This window comes from Onychomys torridus, chromosome 5 (assembly GCF_903995425.1).
Source record: "Onychomys torridus chromosome 5, mOncTor1.1, whole genome shotgun sequence".
Taxonomy (NCBI): Eukaryota; Metazoa; Chordata; class Mammalia; order Rodentia; family Cricetidae; genus Onychomys; species Onychomys torridus.
In genome coordinates, this window is record NC_050447.1 from 98,149,337 (window position 1) to 98,169,799 (window position 20,463).

General features: G+C 44.5%; 1 protein-coding gene across 16 annotated transcripts in view; it reads right to left on the reverse strand.

The window, feature by feature from the left end:
* The window catches only part of Carmil1 (capping protein regulator and myosin 1 linker 1), a 289,003-nt gene that overhangs the window by 131,159 nt on the left and 137,381 nt on the right, over positions 1-20,463 (reverse strand). For all 16 annotated transcript variants that reach the window (XR_004945061.1, XR_004945060.1, XM_036189086.1 and 13 more), the window contains 4 exons: positions 17,255-17,352; positions 16,850-16,920; positions 16,547-16,620; positions 4,137-4,212 (listed from right to left, as the gene is read on the reverse strand). Coding sequence is in view for 14 of the 16 variants with exons in the window: in XM_036189086.1 (XP_036044979.1) it covers positions 4,137-4,212; positions 16,547-16,620; positions 16,850-16,920; positions 17,255-17,352 (319 nt within the window). In the remaining 2 variants the exon portion in view is untranslated. The remainder of the gene's footprint in view (positions 1-4,136; positions 4,213-16,546; positions 16,621-16,849; positions 16,921-17,254; positions 17,353-20,463) is intronic.

Sequence of the window (20,463 nt, forward strand, 5' to 3'; positions counted from 1 at the left end):
AGGCTGACGGCAGTGAGCGTCCATGTCTTGGCCCTTATGTTTGCAGCTCTTGGTTTCATGATGTATGTGCAAGAAGACTGATGGAGCTAGGTGTTGTCATGGCTTAAAGTGAGCACTTAGATCATGTTTTAGCAGCAATTATTCTAATTTTTAGAAGCAACCCAAGCAATCGTGCACTGTCCTGGCTACCCGGCAGAGCATCCAGAAAAGGAATTCACCCAAAGGGAGCTTTAAAGAGTATCCACACTTAGTCGAACATCGCAAGGAAAATGTACTGATGAGAGTGTATACAGGTGCAGCCAACTCTTCTTTAAGAGGTCCAGAAAGCAGAGTTCTAACAAGTTATTCATAGCTCCATCAATGGTGCTAACTTATACTTATGCCAACTACATGAAAAGCAGTCTTTCCTATATCCAAGAATGTACAATGATAACATGTTTAAAGCAATGCATACATGCCAGGCGGTGGTGGCACACGCCTTTAATCCCAGCACTTGGGAGGCAGAGCCAGGCGGATCTCTGTGAGTTCGAGGCCAGCCTGGTCTAAAAGCAAGTTCCAGGAAAGGCGCAAAGCTACACAGAGAAACCCTGTCTCTTGAAGAAAAAAAAAACAAAACAAAACAAAAAAAAAAGCATACAAACCTAGATATGAAAAGAATGTAATAACCATAGAAGTTTTCTTTGTCTACCATGTTCTCAGTACAGGATCAGAACAATTCAGTTGCAAAACTAGGAATCCAGTAGCTCTCTCAGCTTATATTTAGCGTTTTTTTAAACATTTGATATTTTGAAATGAAGTGTGGTCTTTGTGGATATTAAAAGAAAATGGCTGAAGCATGGTAGAAGAGGGGGTGGAAAGAATGCAAGAGCCAGATGATGGGGAAGAAGGCTGTAGAATGCTGCTCCGCTGTATAGCTTTTAGCTCTTCCATGCTGCTTCATTCCATTCAGTAGGAAGCCTGTCTCAGACCATTTTGGGGCTTTGACACATCCCAATGAACAGACAGCAGGACAAAAACCAATCATACACACAACCGAAACCACTGAAATGTAACAAGAGAATGAGCAAAACAAACATGGCCACCTAGAACAAAAACCATGAGCCAAATGCACTGCCTGGTACAGCCACATCATCAATGCAGCAGACTTTGACCTCCTGGCGTGACAAACCCAGAAAGCCAAGCAGACTCCAACTCTACCACTATTTTAAGTAATCAACAATGTTGTACATACAGAAAGATGGTCATCATTGCATAATGTGCACTTGGGAGTCTTAAGGGTGCCCTTTTCAAAGATGGACACTGCCGCCCATGCCAATAATGCCACCATGAGGGAGGAGGGAGCAGGCCTGGGCGATACGAGTATAATATGATATACATAGTTCAGAGTAGGATTATAGCTGCTAATTGTCTTCACGAGATCAGCACAGAGCGTGTCAGTCACATCCTTCCTGTGGCACTTGGGGAAAGGGGACTTTTAGTGGGCTAAGAGAATCATCTCAGAAATTGTGAGCGTTTGTGCAACTTCAGGGAACTTATTTTTGACATCAACTTCATGCTACAAAGTTCCCACCATGCTTCTTCAGGTTGGTTGTTCCTTTAAGTGAGCCTATCCTTAGAAAGATGTCACGTGGTATCAGGAGAATGTAGCTTTTCCTTTTAGCTTTGGGTGATGGCAGACTATTTCTTTTATTTTGCTTCCCTCTCCTTCGCCCCCTTTTGTTTTGGTACCCACTGTGTCCACTCGGTGCTGCCTGCCGGATGTGGACTGGCCTTTCTGGCTTCATCTTATGCAGGTCTTGTACAGGTCAGCACAGCTGCAGTGAGTTCAGGAGTACAACGGCCACATCACATCAGAAGAAGCATTTCACAGCTCTCTCATCCTCTGGCCCTTAGGATCTTTCCACCCCTACTTCCATGATGTATCAGATATTTTCTTTTGGAAAGGCCACATTTCATTTTAAAATATCAAATTAAAATATCGAATGTTCAAAAATAAGCACCTGTAAAGGCAGGTGTTCGATTTAGTGGAGATGTGCTTACCGAGCATGGCCAGACCCTGGCTTTGATGCCCAGCACCACATACATAAAGGCAGATGTGTTCAGTTAATAAAATGGCAGGAAGAGTAGCCTTCAAATCCTGTCACTCTATTCTTGTTATTCCAAGATATCTAAGAAAGTATTTAAGTCCTAAGTCCTTACACTCTTTGTTTTCCCAGGATGAAGTTTCATGTACTGCTTATATTCTAACATAAAATCAGTTTAAAGAAAACGATGCCAGGAAGGCATAATGATGAAATGCCAACACCAATTGGTTGGATACCTTTCTGTACTGGGGAGTCGGGAATATTCTAAGAATTGCATATCTACAGCCTTTTGTGAACCTTCTCAAGGACCCATTTTTAATATCTTATACATGTATGAGTGTTTGAAAGAGTTGATGAAGTGTGTCTTGGCAAGAATCTGTTCTGGTCCAAGGACCCCTTCTCATTCCTCCAAGGTCTCCCCTTTCCCACCTGCAACCTCTATTAGGTCAGTCCTTGAGATGGTGCCACCCTAGCAGACCTGAGGCCCCCATTCCCATGTTGTCCTTCATGGATACCTGTTCACTCAGAGAGGGCTACCGTACGCTATTCCTGCTGCCCCAGCCCTATCACAATACGTAAACACAGGGTTACCTAGCTGGGTTCATTCCCAACCTACCCAGCCCCACATCAGTTTGTTTCTCAACCTCTTTACCACTCTGTGATGATGATTATCTTTTTCTCTTTTGGAGCTGAGGATCGAACCCACAGCCTTGTACTTGCTAAGCAAGCCTTCTACCACTGAGCTAAATCTCCAACCCTGATGATGATTATCTTAAGGGTCAACAGTTGTGAAGTTCCTGGGTAGTCAGGACCAGTAAAAAAAAACAAACAAACAAACAAACAAACAAACAAAACAAAACAAAACTGCTCACTGTGATCTCTGTGATGTGCTAATCATCTCAGTGAGAGCAGGCCAGTTTCATGGTTGGGTTCTCTCACTCATTTATTCAGCGATTTTATTCTATATTTATAAAGCAGGTTTTTACCATGTAGCTTCTTTAGCAAGAAGCTACCATACCCACACAGTATGCTAAACACAGGACAGAGATGAGCAAGACTGCAACTATCACACAATCATAGGCACACAAGAAGCTGGGGTCCAGGAAGGTGAGATAACTCATCTCCACTCCTATAGCCTGGATGGAAGCGTCATGGTAAGAAACTCAGGTTTCTGACTCCATGTTCTTTTCCTATGCCACCATGACTCCTACAGGCCCCCAAAAGAGTCTAGCTCATTTTGAATCCATAATGCCTTAAGTCATACCTATCCTTCATACACCAAAGAAACCTGTTCACAATCTCCATTTCTTCAAAGCCCTTTCTCAATCCAATGTCTTTATTAGAAAAATCTTACCCCCAGATTTCAAGCCTCTATAAACAAAATCCAATTTATTTCTCACCCTAAATGAAGTATCTGAAAACTAACTTGTGGATAAGTTTTCTTCCCATATAGCAGCTTTGAATCTGTCTAGTTTCCAACAGTGTCTACTACCAGAACAGACCAACTATTTGGCAGCTCTATTTAATATAAAAAAACCAACAGATTACACTTTGATTTTATTGTGTCTATATATAAATCCCCTCCCTAACCCCCCTCCAAAAAAAGAACATCTACAGAATTGACATTAACTATTATAATCCAATCAGACTAAGTCTACATGTTGATATTTCCTGAAATTGTTCTCATGGAAAAGTTGGTGGTGATGAACTGGAAGGCTGAAATATAAAGCCAGCTGTTTGCAGCTGTGCAAATGTGACTTTAATCACTTTTGCCAACTGAATGAGTATGTACAGAAGGCAATACTAAATGGGCCTTTCTGGCCTAAAACTGCCAGAGGCAGCTGAAAACAGGAGGGTGGATCTCTCTGAAGCTCTCACATTGCAGACATCACACAACAGTCATGTTACTCATTCCTAGGAAGGCGATCTCCTCAGGAAATAAAGTGTGTGCAGCTCACCAGCATGGTACCAAAATAAAATCTTTCTGGCAACGACAGGGCTTTTGAAGTCCAGCAAAGCTGGGCAACACTGGCCGCATCTTCGGTGACTTACCAGCTTAAGATCCTTGGAGGACAGTTTCGTGAACCACTGATTATATTCCAGGGCCGCAATGATGGGGATCAGGTCTCTAGAAGCAAAATCAATGAAGAACATGAGCATGGTCCCGCAAAAGAGCTGCAGTGACACCGCAGTTCTAGGTAGGTGTGGGGTGCATGCATGTCCTCTTCTCAGTTTTGGAAGACGGCAGCTGGAATCTCAGGAGTTCAAGGTCAGCCTTGGTATATAGGTAATTCAAGCCAGTCTAGGATATGTGAGGCTCTGTCTCAAAGAACAAAACAAAGAAAACTAAAACCTTATATTTTTTATTAAAAGTGTATATGTGTGGTGTGGTGTGTGTGTGTGTGTGTGTGTGTGTGTATGCACATGCCAAAACTTATGTGTGTAGGTCAGAGGCTAACTCAAGAGTAGGCGCTTAAGGTTTTCACCTTGCTGAGGTGGAGTCTCTCCTGTCTCTCTGTTGTGGTCTTCAGACCAGTTGGCCTGAGAGCTTCGGCAGTTCTGTCTCTGGGAACCTGCTTCCCACCTCACTGTGAAGTGCTGCGATTAGAGATGAATGCCACCACGTCTGCTCTTCACGTGGTTTCCAAGGACTGAACTGTGATTGGCAGGCTTACGCAGCAAGCACCTCGACCTACTGAGTTATTATAGCTCTTGAGCCTCCACACAATTTTAGTAGTAAACCATTCAGTTCTCTGCAACAGATCCTCAGACAGCCGAATACAAACAGAACTCCACAAAAATCAAGGACGTTATCCCCAGCAACTCCAGTTCCCACTTTCCAGGGGAAAGAAGCTGATGCCAGCATTCAGAAAGAAATCTCATCTAACACTACACTAATGGGCCTGTTTCCTTAGACATTTTCATAGACTCGCAAGCATCAAGGATCACATGCAGTGTCTGAGAGGTTGTTCCCCAAGCAGAGATAATGCCTTATACTCTCTGACAGCAAATATCATCAAAGGGATTCTCGGTGCTCAGTAAGTGTCCTGCAACCATTTGGTAGTTCTTACACTTCCCAGCAGTGATCCCATCCTCGAAACAGAGCAGCTGTAATCATCTCTGATGCTTCATATAAGCTTGTAAGCTATGGGGTAAAGGTTTGCATGTGAAATCCCGCCTCTACACCATTTTCCCAGCTATTGGCCCCTGCCACACATTCCTCATCTACCTCACCATGGGACTGCACAGGCAGAATCACCTACCCTTCACTGCTGAGCAGTGTTTTGAAAGTCCACGTGCCCTTTGCCACCCTCACCACACATCTCCCCTTTCCGGTTGACTCGCGCCCCAGCACGGGGCATGCCTCTCCGCTTCGCACTTAGCTCTCCTGTACTCATTGCTTCTGCGACCTCAGACTGTAAATCTTTGAAACCTAAGCTCCAGTTTTAGTTTTGTGCATGATATGACACAGATGCTGCAGTTTCGCCTGAACAGCAAAGATGGGCAGGAAGTGAAAGGCGCTCAGAAATGCAGCCGATCTGCTTGCTTATCAAAAATCACCTCCGCTTAACCTGCAAACAAGCCAGGTGGTACCGGTTGTTTTACAGGCAAAGGGATTGATGTGCAGAGACATGAAGTAAGGCTGGACCAGAGAGAATGAGATTCTTTTCTTTATTAAAATGATTTTTTTCCTTTGGAGGAGACATATTAATCATACAAAACTCAGTTCACTGTGACATATTTGTGTATGCATATAATATATTTTGATCATATTCACCGCCTCCCCATTACTTCTTCCCTCCACTCCACCCTCCTCATGATCAGCTTCCTGTTCCCTGGTAGAGACACTTCTACTTTCCCGTCGTTCTCCCCCAGCTCCACCCCCTACGCTCAGGTCCCATGTATTGGGGGGTGGGGAGAAAACGTGATGCTTGTCTTTCTGAATCTGACTTATTTCAGTTAACATGGTAAGCTATGCAGTTTCATCCATTTTCCTGCATATGATATGATTTCATTTTTCTTTGTGGCTGAATGAAATTACACTGTGGAAATAATCCATGTGTTCTGACCTAGTCTTCTATAAACAGACACCTAGGCTGATTTCCTGACTTGACTACAATAGATATGGCTAGATACAAGACAGACGAAAGATAGATAGATAGATAGATAGATAGATAGATAGATAGATAGATAGATGGAAGGAAAGAAAGAAAGAAAGAAAGAAAGAAAGAAAGAAAGAAAGAAAGAAAGAAAGAAAGATAGATAGGCAGACAGACAGACAGACAAATAAATAAAGCAGATGTCCCTGATATATTCTGGCTCTGGCTCCTAATAGTCTAAGCCCACAAAACTCCAGCCTTTGCCAGATTTCGAAGCACCACGTGTGAGCTCATCAGACATGAGTAAGAAGATGAGATGCATCCTCACAGGCAGCCCAGAAAAACAATGCACAGAAATGAGCAGGCTCATCCACAAGTTCCATCTGCCAGCTTTTCTGTCTGTGTGTCTCTTTATTAACCTGCTCAAAGTTAATGTTATTTTTAAGTTAAAATTAAAATCCAGGCATGGTGACTCATACCTGTAATCCCATAACTTGGGAAGTAGAGGCAGTTGAAGGTCAGCCTTGACTAGAAGAAGTAATTTGATAGCAACCGCTAGGTGCTAGGTCTATCTCAACAAAACAAATGAATAATAAAACAAAGCCATTAGAAGGAGACAGTCATGTGTCTTAATCCAAATAGTAAACACTGCTCCGGTGCTTAATAAATGCTGGGTAGGATTACTACATGTGAGGGTTAACAGGTGAGTGCTCTGTTCTCCTGCCCCTCCCCCATGATGCAATGAGTAAGAAAGACAATCCGGAGCCACCCCAAACACTGGGAATGTGGGGACCAAGAAATCCAACCTGGAGCAGGTGGGCACAGGCTCACAGGGCTCCAAAGATGGGAAGAAAAGAACAGAATACTTGAAATAATTAGGGACAGATGTGTGCAAGCATGGGAAACTGACTATGCCCAGTAATTCAATCCATTCATATATTCAGTAAGTGCCAGCCACCATGCATGAATTACAGGGTCTAATGTAACAATGGACATAGCACCCAGTCCCTGCCCTGTAACAGTGACAGCCTGGCACAGCCTAGCAGGCAACGAGGGGGAGGAAAGCAACTATAATGAAGGAAAGAAGCCACATGCACCAAGGGGAATGTGACACGTACCCTAAATTCAGTCCGCAGCAGCCACAGAAAAGCCAGGCAAAGTGGCACATGTCTGCAACCCCAGTGCTGGGAGTGTGGGGATAAACAGTTTCCAAGGACAGCTGTCCAGTGAGTTCAGTCAAAAACAACAAATATCAGGTTCATTGAGACAAACCTTATCTCAAAAAATATGGTGAAGCCATTGAGGAAGACATCCAGACATCCACCACTGATCTGTCCACAAGTCCACATGCATACCACAACACACCCACACACCCACATGCCCCTGCAACACACACAGACCCCACTGATCTGTCCACAAGTCCACATGCATACCACACCACACCCACATCCCTTCCCCCCACACACAGAAACAAACACTCCAATTTTAAAACTGGACATAAGATCTATAAGATCTGAACAGACATTTCACCAAAGTTTACACATTTACACATATCCAAGAAGCACATAAGAAGGCTCAAGGGATAAACTGTTTATCCCCACACTCCCAGCACTGGGGTTGCAGACATGTGCCACCTTGCCTGGCTTTTCTGTGGCTGTTGGGGATTGGATTTAGGGTGCATGTCACATTCCTCTTGGTGCATGTGGCTTCTTTCCTTCGTTATAGCCACTAGAGGAATGCAATTCAAAGCCAAAATCAAAAATACCCCATCCCCACAGGTGTGCACTGGATGGCAAAATTTCAAACCACACCCCGACAGCACAAAATGTGGATCAAGACACAGCACAACTGGACCTGTCAGATGAAGCCTGACAGACAAATGGAAGACTCGGTGCAGAAGACAGCTTGACTCTGTCTTGAGTTTGTTATGCACCTGCCACATGACCTGCCACATCTCACTCTAGGGTATTTGCCCAACAGAAGTACAAACATAAACAGTCTTAGTTATCACCACTGTATTTACAAACACCAAAACATAGAAACACCACAGATGTCCTTCAGTGGCAGCACATGCACTAGAGGTGAGGTTAGAAGAGACCATGTTCAGTTTCTGCCTGACTCTGGCTCTTACAAGTTCATCCACAGAGCTCAGGTACTTTATGAGGAAGCCAAGACCACAGGGAAGTGCCACATCTAGGTCTCCCAGCAACCAGCTAGCTGACACCAACCACCAGAAGACTGAATGAAAAAGGCATCACTATGGGTTATGATGTATGTGCTGTGGGCCATTAACTTTAAAGGTTCACTTGCTATCTAAGAAAGAAGGCTGGACAGCTGCAGAAAGAAACCTGACTGAAGGAAAAGCATGAGCGGCCTTTCAGTAAAGAGATTTTTCAAAAAGCTAATACCTGCAAGGTTGGGAGGATGTACCCAAGGCAGCTGGGGGAGGGGGAGGGGGCGGAGCATCAGAGGGACCAGAGAAGCCTCAGGTGCTAAGAGTGTTCTGAGGCTAAACAAGAAGCCGAGAAAGTAGAGAATTCTTCCCAAGTGGATTTACAGGATTACCTGTCAAATATGCATATGTGGTAGCTAATCTTGGCTGTCAATTTAACACACGTGGGAAGAAGGAACCTGAATTGAAGAATTGCCTCCCTCAGGCCTGTGGTCGTGCTGTGGGTTATTTTCTTGGTTGGCAATTGATGTAGTAGTACCCAGTCCACTGCAGGCAATACCAGCCCTAGGCAGGTGGCTCTGGGCTATGTAAGAAAGGCAGCTGAACACAAGCCAGGGAGTCAGCCAGTAGTAAGCAGTGTTCCTTCAAGGTTTCTGCCTTGAGTTCCTGCTTTGGCAAAGTAGATTCTTTCCTCCTAAGTTACTCTGGTCATGATATTTGATCACAGTAACAGAAAACCAAACTAGAACAGCATATTTCCATCATAAAAACCAAAAAAAGATTGGGAAAATTCTTACAACTGGATAGAGTAGTGGGGGGAGGGAACCATGACTAAGAATTAATACATACAAAGCCAGAGTGAGGCAGGAGCCTCTTGATCTAAGTGGTAGACATAATGGCTGAATTTACAATTATTTGCATCCTGGTACACATCTGCCCATTTTTCTCTAGGAGAACAAATACAACAATGGCCTTAACAGAATTGTTCATTAATCGACAATAAGCTAAGTAGAATGTCTAGTCAATGGCAGAATGGCTAGACTATGCAATGGCCTTCATTAGAAAGAAAAACGGAAACAAAAGTCAATGGACCGTGGTGGCACATGGCACCCTGGAAAGCTCCGTCTTCCAGAGTTAACAATCTTCCAACCTGTCTGGAACATGCAGAGAATGAGGAGCCTCAAATCTGGGTAGGTGGATGCCCAGAGAATACCTCAGAAAACTCCCGTGTCAAATTAAGGTCTGAACTGGACCTCTGAACCTCAAGTCAACATGATGGCTAGGGAGAAAATGAGAGCAAGGCTGGGGACTCAGTCCTGCATTCAACAAACAGCGTCATGGAGTCAGCAAGGAGAAAACACCGGGAACTCGCATTTAAGTGGAAAATACACAAGGCAGCATGTGACTGTTTTCACTTCCTAGAGCTCATCCTGAAAGGCTTCCTCAGCACTTTACAGATGCACATATAAGCAAACCTCAGACAAAACTCCACTGGATGCTCATGCTCTCTCTCTCTCTCTCTCTCTCTCTCTCTCTCTCTCTCTCTCTCTCTCTCTCATACACACACACACACACACACACACACACACACACACACTGAAGTTAGTTCCTTCTTTCTGGTCATGTAGAAACATCTCCTTGGTTGATTCTTGAGGTATTTCCTGTGTTATAGAGCCTTGTTTGGAAAAGGTTTAGCAGGCACTTAGAACTTGAAATGTATTTGAAATGTTTGTTTTTTCAAACAGGTCTTGCATAGCCCAGATGCTCTTAAGTTACAGTGACCCTTCTGCCTCCACCTCCTATGTGCAGGATTATAGGTGTGTGCTGCCATGCCTGGCTATTTGAACATTTCTGTGTATAAAATGCATAGACAGGTGAAGGTTCCCAAGACCTGGGGAAGTTAGTCAGTCTGTGCTCTCACACCAAGTCCAGAGAGTTGGTGTTCAAACCGATGGTGTGACTCACAAGTGCACTGGCTGAGTGACTGCCACAATCCACCAGCAATTAATCTGCTTCTTTTAACCCTTTCTTGCACTTTTAACCCTCAGTCTCCTCCACAGAGAATGCAGGATGACATGTCTACATAGTTTCAAATCAAAGGAACTACACCCCTTTCAGCACATTTAGCCAATCATCTGTTTTCTCATTTTCCAGTCAACACCTAGATGTAATCTCTTGTTGTTTGTTTGTTTGTTTTGTTTTTTTTATTTTGTTTCAGATAGGATCTTGTGTAATCCAAAGTGGCTCAAACTTACTATGGAGCCAAGAGTGGCCTAATTTCTAATCCTCCTGCCTCAGCTGGGATTACTTGCCCTGTTTTATATGGTGCTGGGAATGGAACCCTGGGCCTTGAGCATACTAACTGAACTACATCCTTAACCCACTACAATGGATTTTGAAGTTATTAGTCAACTAACAAAGTTTACCTTTGTTACTTTGAACAATAAAAATAAATTAAAATGCTCAGTATAAGGGTAACCTGTTCAATAGGCTGAGGTAGGAGGATTGCTTGAACATAGGAGTTTGACAGTATATCCAACATCAGAGGGCCAGCACTATCTTCTTAAAGAAGTTTTGTTGTTGTTGTTGTCTTAAACTTAAAAATATATTACTTGCCTGGCATGATGGGGCACAACTACAAGCCTAGAACACATGAGGTAGAGATGGAAGAATTACAATTTTGGGACTAGCCTGTGCTACACAGCAAGATGCTGTCTCAGCCAAACAAAAACTAAATTATGACATTAATACATTTGGGCAATGCTTAAATGTTGAATATAAAGATAAAGATGGCAAGAGGGTTCGAATCCAGCTCCTTTGCCAAGGTCTTTATTGCCCTAGGTTCTAGGCAGCCTATGAGACATTTGCTCTGACATCTCTCTGAGCTGTGTGACCTCATGGACATTTTGCGTGTCATTATTTTCAGGCCAAATTTTCCTTCTATTCCGTTCCCCTGCCCTCCCTCTCTCCCTGAAACTTAAAAAAACACTGAGACTTTTAAATGGATGGTGTGAAAGACCCCAGGAAAGTGCTACAGAACAAAAATAATTGACAAGTTCGAAAGATGTCTAGCAGGCTCCAGGATGCCCAAGATGGGAAGATCTCGAACACAGAACACCAATGAAAGGCAGTATGTGAATTTTGGGTACACCCACACAAGAGGGAAGTTCTCCTTCTAATAACCCTAACAAACAAAAGGCTCAGAAAGGTAATGTGTGAGAACATCAAGTCCTGCTACTCTTTATTCTCTGTGCCACACATGGAAAAGCAGTGGGAAATTGTCACAAAATGGTACTGCTTCCTGGCATAGTCACTGGTTAGCTTTCCTGGGAATGACTAAAACTATCTCCTATCATATCTACTTTAGGAATGGAACTTGATGTGGGAGCCCATTTTCAGGTTCCTCGTGGCTTTACCCAGCAGGTCCGCATAGAGAAGGATGATTAGGACCACAGGCCTGAGTGCAGGTGTCTGAGATGGTCTGCACTTGGCTATGCTGGGGGAGGAGGTCTTTTGCTCCACCCCTTGGTGTCTCTATAAATACCCTGAGGCAGAGACAGTCCCGGCTCATTGGAATAGATTCCAGGCCCTCTAGAGGCTATCCTGTATTTTCTATCTGTTTATCTCCGCAATCTAAATCCTTCAATCTAATATTTCCTGGTACTCCCACTCAAGAAAACTCTGGGGAGCTGTGGGGTTGGTGGGTAAACACCCCGCAACTTGGAGAGCTTTAAAACTTAAAAGGGTTCTAGGGAAATGGCTGAGTGGTTAAGGTTCTTATTTGCAAGAAAAGAATACCAGAGTTCACATCCCCAGCACCCACCTAAATATTGGGTGGATATGGAGACCCACCTGTAATTCCAGCCTCTTAAGTTGGAGGCAGAATTCCCCCAAAACAGCTAGATATTAAGACTACTCTTATGGGTGAGCTCTGAGTTTAACTGAAAGACCCTGCCTCAAAGAATCAAGCAGAGAATGATTGAGGAAGATGCCCAAATCAACTTTGGACCCCCAAAGACACATGCATGTGCATGCACACATGTACACACACATGGAAAATAAGAAATACAGCTAAAAATAGCTAGGGCTATAGCTAATGGTCAGAATGCTTGCCTAGTATGCAGGAAAGTCTGGATTCCATGCTCTGATATCACAGAAACTGGGAATAGTGGATCATGCCTACATCCCAGAGCTGGGGAGGTAGCAGCAGGATCAAAGGTCCAAGGTCATTCTCAGCTACATATCTGAGTTCAAGACTAACATGGGGTACGTGAGGCTCTGTCTTGGAATAGGGGAGAGCATTGCAAGTGAGTGATTCCTTCCTGGCTCCTCGTTTACAGAGGTATGTCCTGTACATTCTCAGCTTACTAACTGAACAGCGTTCAATCCTCACATATCCCCAGGGTATTAGAGCAGTCTTTAAAAGTCTTCTGATAAAACAGACAGAGGTTGTACACACCTTTAATCCCAGTACTCAAGAGACAGAGACAAGTGGATCTCTATAAGTTCAAGACCAGCCTGGTCTACAGAGAGAGTTCCAGGACAGCCAAGGCTACACAGAGAAACCCTGTTTTGAAAAATCAAACAAAAAGAACATAAACTTCTGATACTGGGCCAGAAAATGGCACAGCAGAGAAAACTGCTTGCCACAAAGGCCTGACAGCTTGAATCCAACTCCTGAGACTCATGTGAAGACGGAAGGAACAATCCAACTTCACAAAATTATCCTCCGGATTCCACGTATGTGCCCTGGCATTGTGTGTGTACACAAACACTTCCAAATAATAAATTTTATAAAGTTTTAATATTCTGATTATTCATTTCTAACAACAAAGGATTGTAAATGTACCCTGTGTGAGTTTACATATAATCACATATATGTGCTATAGCACTAAAATATTAACTTTAGAATAAAACACGTGTGCACACACACAAATTCAGAGAAATTTAGAGATGGAGACAAAATCCAGGCCCACCCCTCTGGTACCACCTCCTCATCCACAAGAGAGAAGGAATGAGGAACTGGGCCTGGGGCAGAAAAGACTGTCCCCATGACCTCAGAACCCCCTTGCCACATACACATAAGCTGCTCTAGAACTCATTCTTGCTAGTTCCCTGCTCAAGAATATCACCTGCATGACCAAGAAATATGACAACCCAAGAGCATGAATCAGTGGGAAGGACTCTCTTGGGCCAAGTTTAAACTCAGCAGTGCGTGTCCAACCAGGCTGCAGAGGATTAAAGAGATGAGCTCCTCTTCAAAGTCTGCTGGGAAGCAGAGAAATCAATGCATCCAAGGCTGTATATTCTCCTCTGCCTTGGCAGCACCGCCTGCCCTCATCACTCCTTGCCATGTCAAATTACAGTGTAATTACATTTCTAACACGTCGGCTCGAAGCCCTTCCAGACACCCCAAGAGAAATGTGGAAGGAGGCTTTTCTCCATCCATGCCTCTTCCTGGCACAGCCTTCACTAAGACAGGGCAAACTGTAAAGGCATACTAAGCAAACCAAATACCCTACAATAAAATGTTGGAACCTAAAACTAATAACTGAGCAGGCTTCTTTCCCAGCAGTCCCTAATTACTAATCCTCTCCAGGGCAGACAGGAGGAGTCCAACAGGACCCCTCGGAAGCCCATACCTGAACGCTTATTGGACCACGGCAGGAAGCCAGGTCTTGAATACAAGAGCCACAGGCAAGAAAAGGAAAAAGGGAGGCGGGTGAGGAGGGGCAGTAGAAAAAGAAGCAGAAACAGAAACTATGAATGAATAGGAGCATGAATGGGAGAGAATGAATTAAACCACATAACCCTGGCCCTGAAAAGGCACAAAGATAAAAACTTGTAGAATGGTTTCTTTTGAGTGAGTATTGCTTTCACATCCTTGTGTAGTCAAGAGACCCTTAAGTAAAACCATCCCAGTCAGGACCTACTGTAATTGCTACAGCAACTGTCTGGCTCACAGACTCTAAAGTAGTTATTACCCAGCATGGATGAGATGGCCCATAATGAAAAGAGACCTTTTATTTTATCTTATTTCTTTGACACAGGGTCTCACTATGTAGCCCTGGCTAGCCTGGAACCCTCTATGTAGACCAGGCTGGCCTTGAACTCACAGAGATCTGCCTCTGTCTTCCAAGTTAAAAGTGTGTGCCACAACATTTGGTCAAAAAGACTTCTTTTAATTCTCTAGCTGAGCAAAAAAAAAAAAAAAGAGTAGGTGATCTGCATCTGTCCCATTAACTCAGTGCTTGCAAACAAGCTGAAAATTTTCCATCCCTGCAGACACTACCCCCCGTCACACTCACCACCAGGCTCTGCAGACACTACCCCCCTGTCACACTCACCACCAGGCTTTCAAGACACTACCCACTATCACACTCACCACCAGGCTCTGCAGACACTACCTCCCTGTCACACTCACCACCAGGCTCTGCAGACACTACCTCCCTGTCACACTCACCACCAGGCTCTGCAGCTGCTACCCCCCTGTCACACTCACCACCAGGCTCTGCAGACACTACCTCACTGTCACACTGACTGTTTGGTCTTAAATGTCAGTTTTGTACTGGAATGCTCTTGATGAAGAAATGGAAGCTGCTCATCTTAGGCTATCTAGGCACTTGCATGAATCCTTCCAACAGTCAGTGTTATAAATATGGAAGTATATACAGAATTCTTCTCCAGTCTCCCAAAGAGATAATTGTCTTAGTACAAAGTATGAGTTAATGGAAGCTGTCAGCAAAAATAGTTCCCTTTCATTGAATGTCAAAAAAATAAAATAAAAAAGGACCATTGTTCCTCAGACTGGGGAGGAGCTGATAATTTCTAAATTTAACAGGTGACAGTCTCTTCATAGCACTCCCATGCCACATCTCAATATGTGTGGTGGTCAGAGGACCTCACTCTCACCTTGTTTAAGCCAGGGTATGGTGGCTTGTTTCAATTGTCAACTTGTCTACAATCACCCAGGAAGAGAGCCTGTATGAGAAATGCCTAAAGCAGGCTGGCCTGTGGGTGTGCCCGCAAGGGATTTTCTTAATTTGGTGAGGAGCTGTGAAGACGGGCTCTGAATGTGGGTGGCACCACCTCATGGTTTGGGGCCCTGGCCTGTGTAACCGTGTAACGGTTGAGAAAGCTTGCTGAGCATCAATCGGGAACCATTCATTCCTTTCTGCTCTTGTCTGTGACTATGATGTGACCAGATGTTTTAAGTTCTGCTGAAGATGGACTGTAACCTGGAACTGTGAACGAAAATAAAATGGTCTGGACATTTTATCACAGCCACAGAAATAAAGTAAGGACACAGTGTTTATTCACCATGGAGTGTACCAGGGCAGCTGGGCCAAACCCCAAGGTGTTCCCACCTCACATTGGGATCTCTGCAGCACCTGGCTTTTTTACGTGGGTTCTGGGTACTTGAACTCCAGTCTTTGTGTTTACATTACAAGCACTCTATCTACTCAGCTATTTCTCTAGAATGCTATTTTTCCCATTCAGGTCAGGGTTGAAAAACTGCGAAAAAAGTTTGTCAAATTACTTAGAACATGCTTTGATTACCAATATCGCCGGGCAGATACTGACAAACTGATTTTCACCAGTAAGTGCATGTATAAAGGAGTAACTCCCCAGGCATAAAGAAGCTGCAACAAAGTCATTTATTAGAAATGAAGTTTAGACTTTCACCACAGACATACTATTATAAAGAAGTAACTTGGCACAACAGTATTATGTTTTATAGAGAATTGGTCAATGGACTTTTAAGATTTATTTTTGAATATGTGCATGTGTATGGGTGTATGTGTAGGTTCCCTCTGAGGCCAGAGGCATCAGACCCCAGTGGAGCTGAAGTTACAGGCAGCTAGGAGCTGCCCAAAATAGCTGCTGGGAACTGAATCTAGGTCCTTTCCAGGAGCAGCATGTATTCTTAACTGGTGACCCTGTCTCTCCAGGCCCCTCAAATAAGCTTTTATAAGCTACATCCACAGCAAATGTCAGGGCATTTCCCAAACTTTAGTCTTGGTATATAGAAGCACCTCCACAAACCACCTGTGGTGATGAGCAAGGCCTCCTAGAGTTTGCTCACTTCTGTGGTTCTCGGAAGGTTACCTTTGTCCCTAAGTGACAACAAAGAGTGGCTGTCCTGAGAACAGGGAAGGACAGAGGAACGGGAGAAGGACGGGGCTTACCTGTGCTCAAGATGACTGAAGTCTTGTAAGTTCAATTCCCTGGTGTCTTGTGTCAGATAAATTGTATCCACATCCTGTTTAAAGCAAAACTCGGTTAGACAATTAATCTATGTGTATAAACGGAGAAGCCAGACAAGCTCAGAGAACTGCATATGGCCACAGGCAGATTTCTGAGTAATCCGAACAAGAAAGACAATAATCAAACCGAGCAAAACAAAACGAGTAGGAGAGGGGAAGGGAGGACGATGCCAACAGACCGTACGTGTCGGGTACGTGTGCACGCAGATGGACAGGCTGACTTACCCACTGCACCTCTTCCCTGTAGGAAAACCCCAGCCAGTCGCATACACAGGCATACATCTGGGAAAACCCACCTGAAGCATGAAGCAGAAATGTTGATATTGACAGGTCTGCAGTAAAACAATCGTTACATCACAAGTTTACAGCTCCAATCTGGCGGCTGTTGGCAATCGGCTATCTTTCCCTTCTAGAGAAGCAGCAAGGATTCTCCCCAGCTCCGTGGTGCATACACAGCAGGCTGCAGCTGGGCTTAAATACAGGACTTCTGTCCACCAATCTAAAGTCTGTGCATGCTAATTACACCTTGAACTAATTGTACTCTACAGTAGCAGACCAGGAATAGACTCAGCTTCCTGGCAGGGGACGGGCATCCAACCCCTTACGTTTTAGTTTAAAATGCATGCTCACCACAGGGGCCTGGCTCAGCCAAGGTCTGGCTGTCCCACAGGGCCTGGAGACTGGCCAGGCGCTCAGATGGCTCCATGGAGACTTTCTTCATGATTCTCCTGAAAGGTTAACCCCAACAACACATTTCAAAGCTCTTGATTTTGGAACAGTATATAGACTTTTATTTTGTACTATGCTTTTTGCTTATTTGTTTTAAACCAACATGAGTGTTACTTCAATTCTGGTCAAAATAATTCCATTGTGTGGGCACTAGGGAAATGGTAAGCTATAGGGATGTATTAATATTTTGATTTGCTTCCTCTTGTACATGTAGATTTTTTTTTTTGAGACAAGGTTTCTCTGTGTAGCTTTGGAGCCTTTCCTGGAACTCGCTTTGTAGACCATGCTGGCCTCGAACTCACAGAGATCCACCTGCCTCTGCCTCCAGAGTGCTGGGATCAAAGGCGTGCGCCACCACCGCCCGGCTTCATTGTTGTTTCCTAATGTGAAATTTTTGTTACAATACTTAGAACATAGTGCTCTAGGGCAAGGGGAAATGGGTGTGGCTCAGTTGGTGGAGTGCTTGTCTAGCAAGCAAAATCCTCTGGCTTCCATACCCAGTGCCACATAAGCCAGAAGTAATTGCACACACCTGTAATACCAAACTTGAAAAGTGGAGTGAGGAGAATGTCAAAATTATCTGTAGCTACAGACTGAATTGGAGGACAGCATGGAGCACATGAGACATTGTCTCAAAAAATAAGAAGTGCTGTATTTAGTGAATTATTATATTGTACTTCTACCAAATACACATGAGCAGCTTCTTAGAATTAAAGTACAAATCTCTAAGTCAATCCATCGTGCCCTGTGCAGGTGTTCATCAATAGACCGATCTTCCCTTGTTGGAGTAGCAGGTCCTTTGGCTCTGTGCTGAGGGACCGCGGGTCACCGGAGGCAATGCCTGGATTCTACTCCTCTCGTCTCTCTTCCTCCTCAAAACCTAGTAAAGCTCCTGCCTAGTCACATAGTGGGTAAAAATGAATCTGGGGCTGTTGAGATGGCTCAGCCGCTAGGAGTTCCATTGCGCCGGGCGGTGGTGGCGCACGCCTTTAATCCCAGCACTCAGGAGACAGAACCAGGCGGATCTCTGTGAGTTCGAGGCCAGCCTGGTCTCCAAAGCGAGATCCAGGAAAGGCGCAAAGCTACACAGAGAAACCCTGTCTCGAAAAAACAAAAAGAAAAGAGTTCAAACTGCTCTTGCCAAAGGCTGCAGTTCAAGTCCCAGCACCCATGTTGGGCATCTCACCACCACCAGAATATTGGCCACTTTCTTCTGGTCTCTGCAGGCACTGCACACACATGCACAGACACACAAACACATAATTAACGAAAACAAGAATGTATGTAGCCTGCCTCCCCAAACTATCGTTGTTCATGACACAGAAGTGATGAAATAAGGAGACTCATATCTCATTGAGAACAGAAAGGAACACATTACTTAAAGCAACAATGGGCACACGGCAGGATCTCAAAAATGTTCGCTGATGTTGTTAATGGGATCACACCCTGATCACGTAGTGAGTAACTTATCAATTCATCCAAACATTGGCTAAGGCCTATGTTGTACTTTCAAGAAAGCTGTGGACAAAATTCAAGAATAAAAATACCATTGGTTCACTGTTTATGAGGTTGTTTTATTTTGATCCAGAGTCTATATGACCCTGGCTGTCCTGGAATTTAGGACATTGACTTAGAGATCTGCCTGTCTCTAGTTAGGGTTACTATGGCCATGATGAAACACCATGTCCAAAGCAACCTGGGTAGGAAAGGGTTGATTTGGCTTACACTTCCACATTGCAGTCCATCCCTGTAGTCAGGACAGGAACTCAAACAAGACAGGAACCAGGAGGTAGATGTGAGGCAGAGGCCATGGATTAAGAAAGTGCTCTCTCTATAGGACTTGCCTGCAGTCTGGTTTCAGGAGGCATTTTCTCAATTCTCGATGACTCTAGCTTGTGTAAATTGACATTAAAGTAGCCAGCACACCTTTGGAGTGCTGGGATTAAAGGAATGTAGGACAATGCCCAGCCAGTTGTGTTTTAAATGAGAAATGGTCCCTGGGGTTAAAGTGTTTAAACACAGAGTTCCCAGCAAGCTTCACTGTTTGGGGAAGTATATCCCTTGGGGTGGGCTTTGGGAGTTATAACCTTGTTCCAAGGCCAGTTTTCTCTCTCTGCATGTGGTTGGGGATTTGATCTCTCAGCTTCCTGTACTTGCCACCTGTTGCCACACCTCCCCTGCCATTGGGAACTCTCCCTCTGGAACCACAAGTGAAAATAAACTCTTCCTTTTATACACTGCTTTGGGTCATGGTATCTTATCACAGCAACAGTGAAGTAGAGGAGCGCAGACCCCATCCTCAGTGCACACCACAGCTGAGAACCAGCGCTGCATCTCCCCTCCAGTGGAGGAGTGCAGACCCCACCCTCAGTGCACACCACAGCTGAGAACCAGCGCTGCATCTCCCCTCCAGTGAGGGAGTGCAGACCCCATCCTCAGTGCACACAGTGCACCCTCAGTGCACAGCTAAGAAATGTGTCTGGAATGCTTTGGGCAGACTTCTAGAAGCACTCAAAAAGCTTCAGATTTTAGAGCATGTCAGATGTTGAATTTTCCAGTTAGGAATGCTCATCTGGGACATGTTTGCACAAAGAGACCTTTGGGTGAGGACAGGAGAAGCAGTGAGCCTGCAGCTAGGAAAAAAAAATTCTCGGATGAAGGGTTGATGTGCCTGTTCCATATGAAAGCTCAGGCCCACCAGAGTCTCTATAGTTCAAACTAGTCAGCAGAAAGAGAGAGGAGGCCTGGGGGCTCAGAGCTAAGCAGGACCTGGTCCTTGAGGAGTCTTACAAGTCAAACTAAAGAAGAAGTCTGGATTTTATTGTCAGGGCAGTGAGGTGCCATAGGAGACCATGCAGAGTGGAGGAATAAGAGAGCCAAGCAGGACACACTCACCTTCACAGGGGAGGGCAGAGGGGAGTGGGTAACTTGAGAAATAGGAAAGAAGTTCACAGGACCAGATAGAGCTCTTGCTGAGAATGAAGCCCACGATCCCCCCCCCCCACACACACACACCCCTCAGACAACAAGTTTAACAGCTGAGGGTTTTCTCCTGGAATCTTCTGGGGCCCAAACGTGTGTGGAGAAAGATGAGCCTTCCAAGAGAAGAA